Below are 20557 nucleotides of genomic sequence, written 5' to 3'. Positions count from 1 at the left end.
ATGTCATCTACCTAGACAAGCTACCTATGGGCTAACTGGAAACAAGGGAGGCAATAAACTTGATATTCACCTCCACATCTAAAGTATCAGAGGGGAAAGGTTACTTTAGAAATAAGACAAGTGATCATAGACGAATCTGTTTGAGATTCAGGAAAGAGTTATTTGCTGAGACTATGGCTGACTATTTTGCGAAAACCTATATTGCTAAAGCCAAAGTGGAGTTTCTAGAAAATAATGAGAATAGAAAAGATAGCGCATCTGGGTTCTTATTCTAACTCTGCTATCTTATCTGGCTGTCAGTAAGTCAATTACAATCTAAAGGACTCAGCTACTACACATTACAATGAAAATACCAGATTAGATGTCAGTTTCAGCTATAAAATACCATGATTCTTTTTTGGAACATAATTTGAAAGTAGGCCATTTTAGACTGAACTGTGACAAATCGTAAGTTTTATAATAGTACCTACTTTAGATTAGGAAAAAATGAGTGAGTCCATTTGGTAAATCTGACATGAAACTTGATTTTTAAAGGCAGACAAGCTCACCTTTACTCATTGCCTTTTTTTAACTCCTCACCCGAGGATATCTTTTCCACTGATTTTTAGAGAGTGGATCAACTTTGGTACCTGCCCTTGACAGGTAATAGAACCTGCCCTTCAGTCAGGCAGGCTGCTGCTCTAACCACTGACCAAACTGGCTAGGGCCTCATTCACCTCTTAACAACATTCCAGATGACCCTGGCCAGGTGGTTCAATTGGTTGGAGCATCATCCTGTATATGAAAAGGTTACAGGTTCGTTCCCTGGTCAGGGTGCAATTAATATTTATCACTCACATTGAGGTTTCTCCTTCTCTCTCTCTCAAATCAATAAAAACATATCCTTGGGCGAGAATTTTAAAAAGTATTCCAGATGCCTCCCCATCCCTGCAAAAAACAGGCAGAATGTAAGCACAAAAACTCTTGCAATCTGGCTCAGTGGTTGAGCGTTGACCTATGAACCAGGAGCCAGAATTGCGACCTCTATCCCCAGTGTGGGGCGTGCAGGAACTAATCAATGACTGTCATTATTGATGTTGCTCTCTCCCTCTCAATTCCTCTCTAAAATCAATAAAAATTTATTTTTAAAAAACATATATATATATATGTATTTTTAAAAACTCTTGCAATCTTTCTAGTGCTGTCCTACTACCTGACAAATAAGATTAAAAAATTTTTAAATAACTGCATTTTAAAATATGTTCTAAAACATAGCAAATTAATCACATTTATGCTTAGGTTAATCACACACACACACACACACATACACGCCCCATTAAAATAACAATAAAGAGACATTTTAAATGGAAACAAAACCACACAAATAGAGGTGCAATCTAAAAGGTCCAAATCTGGCCGAAACCGGTTTGGCTCAGTGGATAGAGCATCGGCCTGCGGACTGAAGGGTACCAGGTTCGATTCCGGTCAAGGGCATGTACCTGGGTTGCGGGCACATCCCCAGTAGGAGATGTGCAGGAGGCAGCTGATCGATGTTTCTCTCTCATCGATGTTTCTAACTCTCTATCCCTCTCCATTCCTCTCTGTAAAATATCAATAAAATATATTTAAAAAAATAAAAATAAAAATAAAATAAAAGGTCCAAATCTGACTAATAAAATACAAGAAAGAGAAAACAGCAGAAACAAGTTACTTTTGCAGAGCTAACGAATATAAATATCCACTAAGTGTGCTCATTAAATGATCAGTACAGTCACTGACAGAAGACCCATAGCAAGGAACATCAGGAGGAATAAAAGCTTCAACAAGCTTCCAGACAGGAAGGGGGGGGGGGGGGGGCGCGGGTATCCTATACAAAGAATCAGGAAGCAAAATGGCACTTGACCTCTTAAAAGCAATACGGAAGGCTAGTAGAAGATGAAGAAATCTAAAGAATACTTTCACAATATGAGAGAAAATTATTTCCAACCTATAATTCTATATCTATCTAGTCAAACTATTAATCTGGTGAAAGTTGAATAAGATTTTCAGCACATAAAATGTCAATTTTTTAAAACTTTCCAAGTTATTTTTCTTCAGGAAGCACCAGAGGATGTGCATCATCAAAACAAAAAGCTAAGGAAGAAGGAAGCATGGGAAACAGAAAACAGGATCTACATGAAAGAGGCAGGCCCATCAAAGGGAAGTCCAAGACTGACTGCAAAGGAAATTTCTGAGATGACAGCTGTGCTGTAGACTACAATGTCAATAATGCAGACAATCCAGATTGGAGAAGATGGCAACATGGAAGATATCCGTCTCCTGTAGGAAGAAATGAAACTGATACTGAGAGACAATTCTCCATGGGTGTGTTGCACTTCTTGACATTGTGTAAACAGAGGCACTGGCTGCTTGTTCCAGACTGTCCAGGATGTCTGTACAGAAACTAGTCTTAGAAGCCGGGAAGAGCATCTCCCTCTGGAACAAAGGGCAGGCATGCTTATCAAAACAAAAGATTCAGATTCCTAAATTCAGGCTGCTTCTCAATAATATAAGCCAATGCATGTGCAGCTACCACCTGGCACTCCTCATATCACACTGATAAAATGGATTATAACCCAATGAATAAAATGGGCGACAAGTTTAATAAGGAATAGGATATATGCATAGTATCAGTACCTTCCCAACAGGTACTTATTAATTACAACAAGGAATATTTCAAGAATAACTTCACCAGTGAAAAAACTTGTCAGACACAATTGTAATCAAGTGAACAAAATGAGTATCATCAGTAACGGGGCAAACTGACTCATCAGTAATGGAACAAATTGAAATCAGAACTTGATAGGAAGAAGAAAAATAACACAGCATCATTTCTGATATTACTGCCAAAAATACATTAACTTGAATCTAGTCATGCAAAAACATCAAACATTTAAGGATACTATTAAAAAAAAATACTGCCTGTAATCCTTAAAAGTGTTACGATCATGAAAACCAAAGAAAAATGAGGAAATAAGGAACTATTCCAGACTGGAGGAGACCAAGAGTCATAACAACTAAATACAACGTATTTCTGAACTGGATTCTTTAATAAAGTACATTAGGAAAGTTAGTAAAACTCGAACAGGGATATGAGGATTTAATAGTAAAAATATATCAGTATTACTTCCTATGCTTGTTGGCTATTTTGTGATTAACCAGGAAAATATTGTTATTTCTAGAAAAAACACAAAGTGTTTAGCAGTGATGGGACATCAGCAAACTTATTTCCAAATGGTTCAGAAAACAAGAAGTTCTTTAATTTCAAATAAAACTAAAAGAAATCCCTTACTTCATCTAGATGGGTGATAATAAATTGCTGTGAGTTTTAAAAATTGAGAAAAAGTCTCCAGTAACTTAAGATTTCATCATAATTAAATTCTGCTCATAAATCTACTAACACCCAACTTTTAATTATCCTGTCAAAACATAATTAAGCACATAAAAAATATATTTCAGTCACTTCTTCATATAAAAGGTTTGCTTATAAATTATGCATTTTTAACCATTCTTCTCAAGCTAATTACCTTCTGAATGCTTCATACCAATTAAAATAATGAGTGAGTTTTAAAGAACTTTTCATGTTTAATGTGGAGACTGTTACTCACCAGGAATGAATACACTTGAAAGTACTATACTGAACCTTAATTACATTTATTCTTACTTAAGATGCAAATGCTAAATCTTTTCTCTTTCAAATCATTTCTCTTCATCTTATATATGACACATGGTTAATGACCAAATTTTAAATATCAAGAAAGCATCCAAGTTGCACAGTCTGAAAACATTGTAAAAAAAAAAATAACTCCTATATGTGAATGCTCTGACACAACTGTCTGGTTTTAGACAAAGTTTAAGAACAGACCTAGAGTACTTTTAAAGTATCACCACAATCCATATATAATTTCTATTCCCAGCTCTCTAAAACAGGAACTACTGTTTTTATGTCTGTTCTCTCAACTGACCAGAAAGCTAGCACATGGTGGAGGTCAACAAATGTCTGCTGAGTTGGCCTTCCACTTCCCACTGCACTTTTTCCTTGGAAAATAATCTCATTATGCCACTTAGAAGTTATGGTTATCTGTATACTGATCTTCTTTCCATAGGCCTAGATGCATCTTGAGAACAGGAGTCAAGAGTTTACTGACTTCTTTTTAATTTCCCAAGCCATCAAATCTCACACAAAAGAGTATTAGTTGAAACCAGTGCACCTTTGATCTATGAACAAAACTGGAATAAAATCAGAGTCAGCATAACATCCATCCCATTTTCAGATGAAAAGAGCAAAAAATAACAAATGAATTACTAGATGCAAAACTGCAGAACTCAAGTTCAGATCTCATGATATTTATACTAAAAAAAAAGCTTTCCACTCAACTAACTTCTATGGTTTGGCCATGAACCAACCCATCACTTTTTTGTATTCTATGTGAAGACTCATTACTCTCTGAGACATGCAATGCCTCTAAGCAAATGAACAACAAAAGTACATGATGTATACCTTGGATTTAAAGAACAGAACTCCAGCCCTAACCGGTTTGGCTCAGTGGATAGGGCGTCAGCCTGCGGACTGAAGGGTCCCAGGTTTAATTCCGGTCAAGGGCATGTACCTTGGTTGCGGGCACATCCCCAGTAGGGAGTGTGCAGGAGGCAGCTAATCAATGTTTCTCTCTCATTGATGTTTCTAACTCTCTATCCCTCTCCCTTCCTCTCTGTAAAAAAAGAACAGAACTCCATTTGATACTCAAGAGAAATAAAATATTACCTAAGTAAAAAAAAAAAAAAAAAAAAAAAACTATAAAAAAATAATGCAAATTCAGGCTCAGTAAATAATAAATGAATGACTGAAAAAAAATTTTAATTCACTGTACCATATGAAGTGGGGTAGCAAAACCAAGGGCACTAAATGGGTCAATTTTATAATCTAATACTACAAGAGTAGAAGATGAAAATATAAAGGAGTGACACTTCATGCTACATGCCCTCCTAACCGCCAAAGGTTTACTATTGTATACCTGCTCTCCTAAAGGAGTAAACTAGCTCATCATCTTTTCCTACTTTCAGGTCAGTATCACTTCCCTCAAAGGCAAGATGTTAACTAAAAAAGATAACAGGCCCAACAGGTGTGGCTCAGTGGTTGAGCATCAACCCTTGAACCAGGTCAAGGTTCGATTCCAGGTCAGGGCACATGCCCAGATTGAGAGCTCAATCCCCAGTGTGGGGCAGCCAATCAATGATTCTCTCTTGTCGTTGATGTTTTTATCCCTCCCTCCTTTTTCCTCCCTCTATGAAATCAATAAAAAATATTTTTAAAAATAAAATAAAAAAGATAACAGAAAAATGGGATGAGGATAAAAAGAGCACAAGTTCACAAACGAATTTAACTTAACCTAAGAAAATAAAAAGGAGACAGAAGAGTCAAAGACTTTAGGAATTAAAAAATAACAAATATGCTGTATTTATAACAGCTCCAATAATGGATAAACTTGAAATATAGCAGATAACTATTTCTCAATTCCTCACTTTCCTTCAGTTGATGTGTTCATCTAGCCAGCAACATGGTATTATACACACTGGTCAAAGACACTAAGTGGCTTATTTCCCCAAACTGAAATATTTCCTCAAAGATTCAATACAGTATTCTTTTTTATTAGCACAAAATGAAAAAGATGCCAAATACAAAAACAGCATTTAGCAGACTCCTCTGGTTTGTTCATGTCAGAAACACTAAATTTCTCAGATTTAAGTAGTTGGGAAGGAGCTTCGTATTCTGAAATCTTATTTGAAAGTCCATACAGTTACATTACGAGCAAACTTTTATTACAAGCAATACCTCCTTATTAAAAAATTAAAATTATAAAAAATTACACTGTTCTTTAGTTTTCATTGGAATATACTTTTGCCACTTAAAAGCAATGACTGGCACAGTTGGGGCTCTTTTAAATTATCATTGAAGATTAAGTTCCCCTTCTATGAATAATATTCACTACAGTCTTTGCTTATAAATACAAGATGGTAACTTTATGCTCCCAAGTAAGATTCTTTCTAAACAAAGCTTAAGCGCATCTGGAAAAGTATAAGTCAACAGTAACATTTGGCATTTCAAGACACAGGAAATTAGAAATACCTCTAAATTCTTTATTTATAGATGAACAAAAATCTGCTCTTCCCATAAGCAGCATGAGGTGACCTCTGAAAATGGTTCGCGCTGTTCACTTGACGCAGAAAACCTCACAAAATCATGCAAATCAAGAGATTCAAATCCTTGTGTTCACTTTAAGAGCATTCGTAAAACTGCCCAGACTATCAAAGGAATGTATATCCAAAAAGCACCAAGTATCTGAGGATGTCATTTTACAGAAGCAGTCTGTGCCATTCGTTGTTACAATGGTTAGTTGGTAGGTGTGCCCAGGCCTAAACAGTGGGCTGGGCACAGGATGGGTGGGCCAAAAAGAGTGCCTGAACAGACAGTGGAATCTCAGACTGAAGGCGGGAGTAGGTGGGGAGGTGGGTGGATGGGAAGAGATCACCCAAAGAACTTGTATGCATATATGCATAACCCATGGATACAGACTGTGAGGTGGCGGAGGCCTGGGGTGTGGGGGAAAGGGGACTATAAGGAGTCAATGGGAGAAAAAAGGGGATATATGTAATACTTTCAACAATGAAGATTTTTTTTTAAATGCTGAATTTTTGTTGCACGTTCTGAAAAATACAGAGAGTAATGTTGATTGGGGTTTAGAGGTAGATTCTCTGGCCACTGAACACATTCAGATGAACAAAATTCCCAAGATGTAGCTCAGAACTCACAGGGCCATGGGCGGATTAAACCATACATGAGCTCTCCCTGCCACACTGAGATGATACTTAACTGAAAAAGAGCAAACTGTTCCTAAATCATAAGAGGAGGCTGCAGAGGAAGAAAAAGATATCCCAGAAGAAACTGAACAAACAAAACTTATGGCCTGGAAAATTCAGCATCAAATTGATGTTAAAAGTAAGAAAAGGGAAAAAAAAAATCTGAAAATATTAAACTCGGAAATCTAACAAAATAAGGCCATTTGAGAATCTATGTATTTTCTCCACAATTCTGAAATACTTTTAACTAAAATTATAAACACTGGAACATTTATTGATTAACTTCCCTTTTCATATTTACATTTTTCTATATACAAAGTATCCATAATGAGGAAAAATGTTAAAGCACAGATGATCATACATGAAAATAAAAATTTAGGTTAGAAACCCCCACAGCCTAGGTAAGACATCGGAGGCCTTTCAGCTGTGCTCCTGCACCTCTGCCTTACAGAAGAAAGAAACCCAATGACACTATATTCTAATTCAAAGGCAAGAGATATTAGAGTTCAATAAACAGTAGCATATATGTCCTAAAGAGAGATCATGGCAACTATCCTATCTAATAAAAGAGAAACATGGTAATTGGCGTACGACCGCTACCCTTCCCATTGGCTAATCAGTGAGATATGCAAATTAACTGCCAGCCAAGATGGCGGCTGTAGCCAGGCAGCTTGAAACTAACATGAGGCTTGATTGCTTCAGTGACGGAGGAAATCAACGTTACCCACCTGCCTTGACGGCCTCTGAGCTTGCAGTTTTAAAAACATTGTAACAAATATAAAAGCTAAACAAAACCCCAGAAACCTGCTTTCAGCTAGCCTGGGATCTCAGAGCTGGAATTGATACAGAGTTTCGATTATAGAACCGAAACAAACCAGATACCTTCTTTCAGCAGCAGAGGCCTCAGAGCTGGAGCCTCCGAGCTAAAGCTGGCCCAGAATAAAAAAAGAAAAAAGAAAAAAAGGAGTTGGGAGCTTCAGTCCCAGCCTGAAAACAGCCCTCAGCCCCTCACCCAGACTGGCCAGGCACCCCAGTGGGGACCCCCACCCTGAAGGGTGTGTGACCAGCTGCAAACAGCCATCATCCCCTCACCCAGGCTGGCCAGGCACCCCAGTGGGGACCCCCACCCTGATCCAGGACACCCTTCAGGACAAACCAGCCGGCCTCCACCCGTGCACCAGGCCTCTATCCTATATAGTAAAAGGGTAATATGCCTCCCAGCACCGGGATCAGCGGAGCCGAGAGGCCTCCCAGCACCGGGATCAGCGTGACAGGGGGCAGCGCCCAAACCCCCTGATCGCCCTGTGGCTCTGTGTGTGACGGGGGCGGGGCCACAACCTCCCTATCTGCCCCGCTCTGTTCCTGACAGGGGAAAGCGCCCCAACCCCCTGATCGGCCCTGCTCTGTGCCTGATAAGGGGGAGCTCCCCAACCCACGATCGCCCTGAGGCTCTGTATGTGACAGGGTGTGGCACCCCAACCCCCCAACGCACGGGCCCTGCTCTGTGACGGGGTAGACCCATAACCTCCCCATCGGTCCTGCCCTGAGTGTGAGAGTGGCGGTGCCCCAACTCCCTGATCGGCCCTGCTCTGTGGGTGATAGAGGGCGGCACCCCAACCCCCCCTCCCCCCACGGGCCCTGCTCTGTGTGTGATGGGGTAGAGCCATAACCTCCCCATCAGCCCAGCCCTGAGTGTGACAGTGGCAGTGCCCCAACCCCCTGATCGGTCCTGCTCTGTGGGTGATAGAGGGTGGCGCCCCAACCCCCTGATCCGCCCTGCTCTGTGTGTGACAGGGGGCGGTGCCCCAACTCCCCTATCGGCCCTACCCTGAGCGTGACTGAGGGTGGCATCGCAACCTCCCAATCCGCCCTGCTCTGTGCATGACAGGGGGCGGCGTCCCAACTCCCCAATCGGCCCTGCTCTGAGCCCGACCAGGGGCTGCACCTAGGGATTAGGCCTGCCCTCTGCCACCCGGGAGCAGGCCTAAGCCAGCAAGTCATTATTTCCCGAGGGGTCCCAGACTGCAAGAGGGCACAGGCCAGGCTGAGGGACTCCCCCTCCCCCCCGAGTGCACAAATTTTTGTGCACCGGGCCTCTAGTAGTTAATAATACCGTATTGCATATACAAAAGTTGCTAAGAGAGATCTTAAAAGTTCTTATCACAAGAAAGAAAATTCTGTAACTATATGTTGACACACATAAACTCAATTTGTTTTTTGTTAATCTTCCGGGAAGTTATCTTTCCCATTGATTTTTAGAGAGTGGAAAGGAGGGGGAGGGAAGGAGGAAGAGAGAGAGAGAGAGACAGACAGACAGACATCAATATGAGAGACACATCAATTGGTTGCCTCCCACGCAAGCCCTGGCTGGGGATCTAGCCTAAAACCGAGGTGCATGCCCTTGACCACAATTGAACCTGTGACCCTTTAGTGTGTGGACTGACTAACTACTAAGCCAAACCAGCTAGGGCCACATTAACTCGACTTATTATGGTGATAATTTTTCAGTATATACAAATATCAATCATTACATTGTACCTAAAATAACATAATTTATATGTCAATTATATCTCAATAATAAAGAAATAAGCAGTAGTACATAAATGCATCATAGTTTCTCTTTATACCCAAATGTCTTAATAGTAACATAAGTATGACAACATGTACAGAGGCAAGGAAAAAACACAATGGAAATTCAGTTAAATGGCACATATTACACTAAATATACACCAGGGGTGTATACCAGACAAAATTCAGTTATAAAAAACAGTGCCACAGCCATGGCCAGGTGGCTCAGCTGCTTGGAGTGTCATCCCATACATCAAAAGGTTGCAGGTTCAATTCCCTGGGAAGGCACATACCTAGGTTGTAGGTTCAGTTCCCGGTCAGGGTTCATACAGAAGGCAACCAATTGATGTTTCACTCCATCTCCCTTCCTCTCTCTCTGAAATCAATTAAAAAAAATTTTTTAATGGGCATAGGACCTGAATAAACACTTGTCCAATAGACATGAAAAAAATGTTCAACTTCACTAATCATCAGAAAGATGCAAATTAAAACTATAATGAGGTATCACCTCCCATCAATAAATCACTGGTGAAGATTTGGAAAAAAGGAAACACTAATACAATGCAAGTGGGAATGCAGATTGGTGCAGCCATTATGGAAAACAATATGAAGTTTCCTCAAAAAATTAAAAACAGCCCTAGCCAGTTTGACTCAGTGGATAGAACATCGGCCTGCCCAAGTTCGATTCCAGTCAAGGGCATGTACCTTGGTTGCGGGCACATCCCCAGTAGGGGGTGTGCAGGAGGCAGCTGATCAATGTTTCTCTCTCATCAATGTTTCTAACTCTCTCTCCTTTCCTCCCTGTAAAAAAATCAATAAAATATATTTTTTTAAAAATTAAAAACAAAACTGTGATTTGGTAATGGTTGCACAACTGCAAATATATTAAAAACCACTGGACTTTACACTTTAAAATGTAAAACTGTAAGTTCTATGTTATATAAATGTTTCCTAAATTTAAAAAACAAATTTTAAACACTGAAATAACAATTGTTACTTTGGAAAGGTAGAGAGGGGACCAGACCAGGATTAGAGTAGTAGCCAAAGAGGCCCTGATTTAATTGATATATTTTGAGTCAAAAGAGCCTATGTCCAAATAAAATTAAATAATAAACTGAATTAATCAAATTTTAAACTATTTTTTAAAAATCATGTTAATAATGCTAGAGATACAGTCTTAAATCAATCATAAAAAGAAGAAAAGGCTGGGGTATAAAGCCTTGTCATTATCAGTGGTTCTCAACCTTCCTAATGCCGTGACCTTAAATACAGTTCCTCACGTTGTGGTGACCCCCAACCATAAAACTATTTTCGTTGCTACTTCGTAACTGTAATTTTGCTACTGTTATGAATCGTCACGTAAATATCTGATATGCTATATGTGTTTTCCTGTGGGCGCAACCCACAGGTTGAGAACCTCTGATATAGACAAAAGGCTAAGTGTCTGTCCTTCCCTCCGACTGGTCACTATGACACACATTGACCACCAGGGGGCAGATGCCCAATGGTCATTTACAAAGAAATGGCACCACGAACCTGGTGCTGACAAATCAACACTCGGCTTTCCCCAAGTGGGACACAGGCCCTGCCACCACTTGGGAGCAACACCCCACCAAATCACAGCCAACGCTGCCAAGACCCCAAGGCGCAAAATACAGCCCACAGCCCAGCCCAGAAACGGTCGCTGTGGGTGGTGCCGGGTAATGACATCATGTAGCAACACCCGGCTTCCTCTCCCTAGCAACTAGCTTCCTTGGAGTTTCTTCAGCCAGGAACCTGACTTACTTTATAGCCAGGTGCAAACATTTTACAGTTCAACCAAATGTTTGTGAAGCGTTTTCCTGTGCCTCATCTCATTTGATCCTCACAGAAGTCCTGGAGTAGGTAGATGGGAGACTAAGTAGAATCCAATTTTCTTTTCATTAGCAAGACAAGGAGATTTAGAAAGTTTAGAAAGTTTAGAAACTTGACCTGACTGAAAAGAAGAAATGGTGGACCTTGAAAATGACTTCAGGTTTTCTCACTGTGCAGAATATAATCAAACACTGTTGCAGTTAAATATTTCACCCTTTGTTCCCCCTGCGTGATCTACAATAATAATGTGCTTCGTGTTGACATTTACTGCTGTGTTGCTTACAATTATCTGAAAGAGAAGTTGGGGTGCTTCTTGCCCAGGCTGGAAAAGTTTAGCTAAATCAGAAAGTAGGTCTAATTAAGCAAGTTTATCTATATATATATATATAAAAGGCTAATTTGACTTGCGCATGCGCAATACATATAAAGCGCTCACTGGCACCAATCGCACACGTGTGTTTCAATCTGTCATTGTTGATCATGAATTTTGTTGACACTACTATTATAGAGAAAGGGCGAATAGCGATATTAAAATATTTCTTCTAATTAATTTCCTTTCAGTGTGCATGAATCCGTGCACCAGGACACTAGCCCTAAATAATAAAAGGCTAATATGCAAATTGACTGAACAGCAGAATGACCGGTTGCTATGACACACACTGACCACCAGGGGGCAGACGCTCAATGCAGGAGCTGCCCCCTGGTGGTCAGTGAACTCCCATAGGGGGAGCGCCACTTAGCCAGAAGCCAGGCAGGCTCATGGCTAGCGAGCACAGCAGCAGAGGCGGGAACCTCTCCTGCCTCCACAGCAGCACTAAGTACCCCTCGGAGGATGTCCGCCTGCTGGCTTGGGGGAAGCGGGCCTAAGCCAGCAGGCAGACATCCCCTGAGGGGTCCCAGACTGTGACAGGGCGCAGGCCGGGCTGAGGGACCCCCCCCCACCCACCCACAGTGCATAAATGTTGTGCACCAGGCCTCTAGTATGTACATAATGTTTAAAACATATAAAACTGCTAACATTAAAGGTATATTATGTGTACATTTTACTTACACATGAATAAAATTCATAACTATACATATTAACATTATAAACAAATGTATAAGTGATAAAAGCCTTGAAACAATGTAAACTTAATGTCAATTAAGTTTAAACTTCCTCTCAAAAGCAGTGCCATTTATCAAGCTAAGTAACTCAAAGTCTTTCTGTGAACCTAGCCTTCCATACGTTCAGCAATTTTCTGCCCCTCAACGAGGAAAGCACACTTGACCCTGTCACATTTAGCACAGTGGACCCACCATAGGCGCTGCTGGCATGTGTTTTCATTTTAGACAACAGCATTAGAACTCCAGGTCTCACCACAGGAATTCCTCGAACTCAGCCTGGGCACAGGCCCCATGCAGATTCTGGTGCTCTCCCAACCTTCCTGGTATAAAGATAAGCAATTCTACTAACCAGGGTTTCAGGACAGCCTAGTTTTTGTTAGAGGCTGTACTGGAGGACAGCCTTGGACAATATGTCAAATGCTGGACCCTGTGAATGCATGAATACACCATCCCCGGAAGCGCTCTTATCTGATTTTTTTAAAACAGGAAATCTCCCTTGCTCACTTCCTAAGAAGCTGCAGATCAGCTCAGGCAATTGATGAGCATCCTGCTCTAAGTGAAAGTAACTGATCTGCCATTTGTGAAACAGGACTGTCAATTGTCAGTAGCATCTACATTAAATATACTGAACAAGTAAAAAGCATTGAACTACTTCATTTACCTATACATAAACCTACAAACTCTTCACATTTGGAAAACTACTTCATGGTTTTCAAGTAGATATTTTCTACTGCTTACTAAAAAGTACCTATTTATTCATTTAACAAATATTTACTGAATGCCTGTTTTGTCCCAGGCACTGTTCCAGGTGCTAGCAATGAAGAGACAAAAACTCCCTGCCCTCATGGAGCTCATATACCAGGGGAAGGAGATAGGCACAGAAATAAATGTCATGTTAAATAAAAGTACAAGCAAAGAAGAGAGTGAACAAAGGGCAGGAGTATGTTACTACTTTGCATAGATCAAAAAGGGGTCATCAAGACGGTGACATTTGAGAAAAAGCCTGAAGGAGGTAAAGATCCAGTCATACAACTACTATCTGGCAATGAGTGCTTGTGGCAGAAGACATAGGCAATGCAAAGTAACAAGGTCCTGAGGCAGAAGTATGCCTGGTATGTTCAAGAAAAAAAGGTTAAGTGGCTGCAGTAGAGTGAGTGTGGGAGAGGAAAGAAGTAGAAGCTACACTTGCAGCCTGTAAGAAATATGAAGTCTTGAGTGTTCTGAACAGAAAGGTGACATGATCTGGCTTAGATTTTTAGCCCTGGCCAGTAGCTCAGTTGGTTAGAGCATCATCCTGATGCACCAAGTTTGAGGGTTCAATTCCCAGGCAGGGCACATATAAAAATCAACTAATGAAAGCATAAATAAGTGGAACAACAAATCAATGTCTGGATCTCCCTCCTCTCTCTCTCTCTCTAAAAAAAGTTAATAAAAAAGATATATGCTGTATGTTGTATATATCAAAAAGGTTTAAAAGTATAAATACCAGATATATATTCAAAATGATTAGACAATTTTAAGTTTCTTTGTATTTTCTAATAATCTTTCAACAATGCGCATGTATCCTATGGCTTTTATTAAATAAGAGTTTTAAATCTTAATATAATTTCAGTGATTACATTTTTATGAAACTAGCTGGGAATAAGACATGACTCTATTATCGCCTTATAAACCTTTCAATGCAATTTTTAATGATTTCTGGAATATCTTTGTTGATAGAAAGAAAAAAAAAGGAAGCCATTAATGATAGTTCTCCTGGTATTCAAAAGAGAAATAATTCAGATAAACTATTAAGGTAAATTCCTAATTTCTGTTCTGAACAAATTCATGTTATTGGATAATTTTGCTTCATATCCAAATAATGTGCCATGGAATTTTACTATGTATGTGAATTATCACTCACAAAAATCAGTAACTTTCTTTTATCTAAAAATAGAAAAAAATGTAAATACAAACAAGATGGTTTTTCAGTCTTAATTAAGGAAAGTAACAACTATAAATGTATTTCATCTACCAAAATATTAAAGCAAATATAAAATTCTTCGCCCTAGTGGGTAGCTCAGTTGGTCAGAGTGTCATCCAAATTTGCAAGGTTGTAGATTTGATGCCCAGACAGGGCATAAGAATCAGCCAAGGAACGCATACATAAGTGGGACAACGAATGGATGTTTGAATCGATGTCTCTCTCTCTCTCTAAGAAACAATAAATTAAAAAATAAAATTCTTCTATTTATAAAGCTGTAGATTCCAAGTTAATCAAAAATGTGTGTAGTTTTTTTTAAATTTCTGGACACTTCCTAGATTAGGCATAAATATTTACATTAATAAATGAAGAAAAGAAACATTGGTCTTACATGTATCTCAAAAAAAATCCTTAACGATTACTAAGTTCTTTTTTATAATCAGGTAAGTATCAGCAAATTGTAGTCATAACTTTCTATCATCACATTTTAGAAAAAATTGTTTCTAGAGATTGAATAAAACAAAAATCTAAAATTTTACTACAGATTATTTTTAAGTTTCTGTTAACCACATTAGTAACATGGACAACTACTACTTACAATCCAGCTCTGCTTTACCTGTAGATGTTGTGTGCTCATACAGACAATATCTGTTCACTTCTAATGCTGATAATATATCTGCAGGATATTTTTATAACACAGAAACAATTTAAAGAGTACAATGGTTTTTAGAAAGACTACACAATTATTTCCCTCCTTTGTCAATTTCACACAATACAACCCACATTTAGAACATACTTATTTTTCTTAAATTTTGGATACCCCTTTGCATAAAACCAGCTACTTAACACATTGTGCACCAGTAGTTTTATTGCCCAGTGGCCAGATAAGTTTCTATGGAACGAGTACAAAAAAACGTTTTACAAAATATCACACTTTAAAAAGATATTAGCTTGTAAGAACATGTAATAAATAACTTCAAAATGCAATGGGTATTTGATTTTAAGGCGTGCCTTTCACATTTATGTAAAACACTGTGTAATATGAAAACACAAGAAGAATGCCCATGATCCGCCCGCAATGTGTTAAAAACACTGAGCAAAAAAAACCCTTACCTTTTGTTACATATGATCAACAGATCTGTCCTTTTTCTCCTTTACAAGCAAAAATTACATTATACAAAATAAAATCAGTGTCGGGTTACTTAACTTAAACTAGTGGTTAGGGCATGATGCTATAAGGCTAAATTAACCACTTGGTCACTGATCCCACCAATTACCTTTAATCTATTGCAGGGTCAGAGGCAGCATCAAAACCCCTGCTGGTCAATTCTTTGGATTGCAAGGAGAGCTGGCCAAATGTGCAGCTAGGTCAGCACAAATCACTATCATCATGTTCTATTTATCAACTTTACTACAACAGTTCATGTAGGAGCTGCCATCTAGAAAGAACACCAAGAATATACCCTCTGAATCCTACAACAGATGAGAATCTAAGGTAAAAATGTAAAATCTTTTTTAGATGCTAAAACTGAACAAGTATTTTAAAATCCAAATCCACTTCTATTAATCAATATTTATACTTTGAATTTCAAAATGCCACCACTAAATTTTGAGTCCCCCTGCTGAGACAGGGTGTGTAGGTATAGAAAGACAGCCATCACTGATCTCTCTCACCTCTCAGCTTTGTTAATCCAGGTACTTGCACCTTTACGTAACAACTGTAACCTACGAGGAAGTATACCTTGAAATTACAATTAAAATTATCTTCCAAAGAGAGACAAATCTGTCTCTTCTCTTTACGCACAGATAATTAAGCGCAACTACAAACTGTTGCCCACCCTCGATTTCTTTCTGACCTTTAACTCTTTCCTGTAGCTCGCTGCCCACAGCAATAGGATGACCCCTTCAGTCTCTCCTGGAGGATGTGAATTCCCTGAGACAGCACAGCTGCTTCCAATCCTCCTCCCACCTGAAGTCCATCACAGAGCATAAGCTGGCACGGCAAACAGTATTCACTAGCTCACAGAGCAGCTTCTCCTGCTAACTGCACTATGCAATTCTGCAGACACTAGGTGCCTAGCAACCCTTGACACAGGGCCACGCCGTAGGCCATAGAACACTTCTGACTACATTTGGTGGAAATTGAGCAACTGAACCTTTGAATCTCTACTACCCCACTCAGTATCAGAAAAGCACCCTACAAACATGGACAACTGTATTTTTTGTATGAATCTCTGACCCAAGAAATATTCTTGGGTCAGAGCACCAGCCATACTTTCAACTGCCTCTTTGGATTGTGCCTGGTTCATTCTACAATAAAAATATTCCCTACAAGATAATACAGAGTTCATTGCATTGCAAGTAAAATCTCACAATACCGTCCTTGATTAACCACGTGGTCCTTATGAAATTTATGAACCTATACATTTTAACACCTTTTTTAAAAATTTAAACTAAGACTTGAGAATGCGTCCCAATATCTGATGTTAAAAAGGAGAAACGGGGATGGGGGCAGGAGGGGAAAAAAGACCCTAGTGTAGGAACAATTTAACCTACTTCTTCCATTTCCACCTTCATGCCAAGTGAATTTAAGTGGGAAGGGGGAAAAATGGAGGTAGACCCTGTGATTCAGAAACAGCCATAAAGAAAACAAAAGATGCTGAATTTCTAACCTGTGCGTTTTAACCTATTCTTTCAAATAATTTTCAAAGGATTTTTTTTTTTAACCCACAGAGTCGCTGGCCTCACCCAGGCGCAGCGGCGCCTCATCGCACTCAGTAGCCCTGGCCTCCGAGCCGCAGACACAGCGCTGCACAGGGTCCCTACGCCGGCCCAGCGCCACCGGGAAAGGAAGCCTGAGGACCATCCCCGATGCTCAGTCAGTCACTCCCGTTCCCACCGGAACACCAGTGACCGAGTCCGGCGGGGTGGGGGCGGGGAGGGGGTCCCAGTCCAGCGGGGTGGGGGCGGGGAGGGGGTCCCAGTCCGGTGGGGTGGGGGTGGGGTGGGGGCGGGGAGGGGGTCCCAGTCCAGCGGGGTGGGGGCGGGGAGGGGGGTCCCAGGCCAGCGGGGTGGGGGCGGGGAGGGGGTCCCAGTCCAGCGGGGTGGGGGCGGGGAGGGGGTCCCAGTCCAGCGGGGTGGGGGCGGGGAGGGGGGACCCAGTCCAGCGGGGTGGGGGCGGGGAGGGGGTCCCAGTCCAGCGGGGTGGGGGCGGGGAGGGGGTCCCAGTCCAGCGGGGTGGGGGTGGGGTGAGGGTGGGGTGGGGGCGGGGAGGGGATCCCGCAGCTCCGCGGCGCCGCAGGGAGGGAAGCAGCACAACTTCCAACAGGAGACTACCGCTCTTCCTGCATCCCGACGAGAAGCGGACACACAGCACCCCTCCCAACACACACCCCAACACACAGCACCCCCAACACACACGCACACGCACGCAGAGGCATTCACATCAATAGAAAACGGAGGCACTTCGCTTGGCAACGGGCATCGCTCCTTTTAAAACCTCCTCCAGGACCTGGGGGCAGGGGGGACCCATCACTCCCGACACCCCTGCCGCCCAGGGGAGCAGGATTCTGTCAACAGAAAATGCCACCGTCCGCTCCTCCCTCCGCCCCCGGCACACGGACCGGCACCGCGTGCGGGGGCGACCGAGGGCAGAGGAGCGACGAGGCGGGGACACCACACACCCCCAGTTCGTGGCTTTTAAACGTGGCTTTTAAAGCTACACTGTCCTCCAACCGGAGGGTTCTCGCCCGCCCCCAGCCCCCGCGGCCACCCTCCCCCACGCCATCGCGGGCTCCGTGGGCCGCATCCCCGCCCGGCCTCGCCCCGAGCGCCCTGCGCCCCCGGCCCGGGGCCCCCCGCCCGCCCGCCCGCCCGCCGTGAGCCGGGCCGGAGCCTCACCTGGATGTAGTTGTTCTCGCAGTAGTCGGCCACCCGCTCCAGGTTCGTGTAGCTGTCGAAGAGGGCCCGGCGGCCCCCCGGGATCTCCTCTTCCAGCAGCATCTGCAGCTCCGCCATCTTCACATCCTCCTCCTCCTCGCGCAGACCGCGGAGGCAGCGGCGGCCGCAGCGCCCGGGAAGCCCGCGCCTGGCAGCGGAGGAGCGGCGGCCGCTCGGGAGGAGCGAGGACACCCGGCGGGAGCGACGGGGGAGGGGGCCGCGGGGACGGGGGCGGGGCGCGAGCCGCGAGCCCACGGCCTCCGCGGACGGTCACCCCGGCGACTGCCGGCCGGGCGCGCGCACGCGCGCTCCTCCCTGCGCCGGGCGCCGGGCCAGGATTCCCACCGCGCCCCGCCCCCACTTCCGGCGTCTCCTAGAGACGGCGAGCGGGGCCGGGATGCAGGCGGGAGGCGCGTGCGGTTAACCCTTGGGCCCCCGCAGGTGGCGTGGCTCGGAGACGAAAGCCGCGGCCATTGGCCTGCGGGATGTCCGCCCACAAACTTCCATGCAGCTCGGAGAGCGCCCGACTCTGCATTTCCTCTTCATCCTCGACCTCAGCTGTCCTCTCGGGGATGCGTAACCACCTCCCGGTTCCTAACCCCGCCTTTCCCGCGCTCCAGCTTCTTTTGCGCTTTATCGCCGAAGCTGCTCTGCCCGTCCCCTGGACCTCAGCCTTTCGTGCTTGCCCTCCGACTCGCTCCCTCTCTGACCACCTCTTCTGCCATCTCTCTGGTTCTCTCCACGTTTCTTCCTTGATTTGTTGGGGGGGGGGGGGGGGGTGTCCTTGAGAAGGGCTCCAGGTGTTAGTCCAGTGGGGTCAGACCAGGCCTGGGTTCAGCAGCCTCAGTATTGGAATCTAAATAGGAAAAAATTCAGAGCCATAAGAGAACATTTATCAAGTCACAGAGTCAGTCGTAGAGGAGGACATTCATAGAAGAAAAGGGCTTAGGAGATAGAAGATAAGTTACAGAGGCGAAGGAAGGTCCCTTAGAGCTTAGACGTGACCAAGGTCAAGGCCACCTCTCTGGGGAGAGGGGGAGGGGGAGGGAAAGGCAGGACTGCTCCCAGGAGAGCATGCCAGGTCCCCCTTCCGAAGGGCTCTAAGGGAGGAGGTTTCAGGGGAGGACCCAGGGGGATCTCAATAGAACAGGCAGCAGCTTTCCAGGTGTGTCCGCCCAGGGCTGGGTCTCCACTGACGGACTGGCAGGCACCAGCTGGGTCATTAGTCAGTGCAGCTGGTCCTGAGGTCAGTGGGGGCTTGTTGTTGCTTTTATCTGGTTTTGCTGCCTTTCTAGGCCTGGAACTGAAATACAACTGAGGCCCAGATGTTATCCCGAGGTAAGAAAGGTCCTAGGGTCCAAAGCACATGGCCAGCAAAATGCCAGTAGCTAGGGGAGGAAAGGGACCTGGGGACGGGGTCCCACCCCACAGTGGTCCTTTGCTGGGCACCCAGGGCGTGATGCCCCAGTGACTTCCGTGCTTGGCCCACAGTCCTTACTCTGCTCATGTGTGTCTAGCTGCCCACCACAGATTCAGTAAAGTCTTGGAAACCGTACTAATTTCCTTCCTCACAGGGCTGTTACATGAATAAAATACGAGTTAAGGTGAAAGCACCTTGAAAAACATTAAATGCTAGAAAAAGTCAAGGTAGATCATTTTGATCTTGCAGTTTTGTTCTTATTCTCCCAATGCTGTATCTTTTTCATAAGTCTGACTATTCTTTAAATTCCTGACAACCACTGAGCTTTTTGTAAAGTCTGTGACCTTTTTTGTACCGCGTAAAGTCAAGGTTGTAGTTTAGAACAAGATCCATTATTTCAACTCTTGTTCTCACTTTTGTGATCTCTTATTCCTTCTACAGTGATTCCCTGCACCCCCCCCCCTTTTTTTCCCCCAGATAATGAGGAAACTATATTATACTTTCTCAAAAAATTATTTCAATGACTTACCACTACAGATTTCTGGAGCAATCTCTGATGTTACTATATTGGCTTAATGACAAACATGTTAGCAAAGTGTTTTGAGTTTTCACTGTGGAACCCAAATGAAAAGACACTGAAAATGTTGGTCCCGTCCAACCAGTTTTACTCTTAATCACGTTAAACAGCTTCTGTATTAGTGACTATCTAACTTCAGTGCGATGAGCTTGTTTAAAAATGAAAGCTGCAGGATCCCTCTCCAGAGATTCATTAGAGAGCAGAGTGAGGGAATGGGGTAGTAGTGACTTAAATAGCACATAAACTTGCTTCAGGG

General features: G+C 43.0%; 1 protein-coding gene across 28 annotated transcripts in view; it reads right to left on the bottom strand.

The window, feature by feature from the left end:
- The window catches only part of ABI2 (abl interactor 2), a 66169-nt gene extending 47596 nt beyond the window's left edge, over positions 1 to 18573 (bottom strand). For 5 of the 28 annotated variants that reach the window (XM_036320599.1, XM_036320602.1, XM_036320607.1 and 2 more), the window contains exon 1: positions 18266 to 18566. In XM_036320599.1, coding sequence (XP_036176492.1) covers positions 18266 to 18382 — 117 coding nt within the window. In that variant the 5' untranslated portion in view covers positions 18383 to 18566. Of the gene's footprint in view, positions 1 to 18265 lie in introns of all 28 variants that reach the window. The other 23 variants (XM_036320612.1, XM_036320620.1, XM_036320623.1 and 20 more) reach the window with 10 other exon arrangements.
- Between the last annotated feature and the right edge of the window lie 1984 nt (positions 18574 to 20557).

Source organism: Myotis myotis, unplaced genomic scaffold (genome assembly GCF_014108235.1).
Source record: "Myotis myotis isolate mMyoMyo1 unplaced genomic scaffold, mMyoMyo1.p scaffold_m19_p_8, whole genome shotgun sequence".
NCBI classification, from domain to species: Eukaryota; Metazoa; Chordata; class Mammalia; order Chiroptera; family Vespertilionidae; genus Myotis; species Myotis myotis.
The sequence above is the reverse complement of the archived record's forward strand: the minus strand, read 5'-3'. Positions and strand labels throughout refer to the sequence as shown.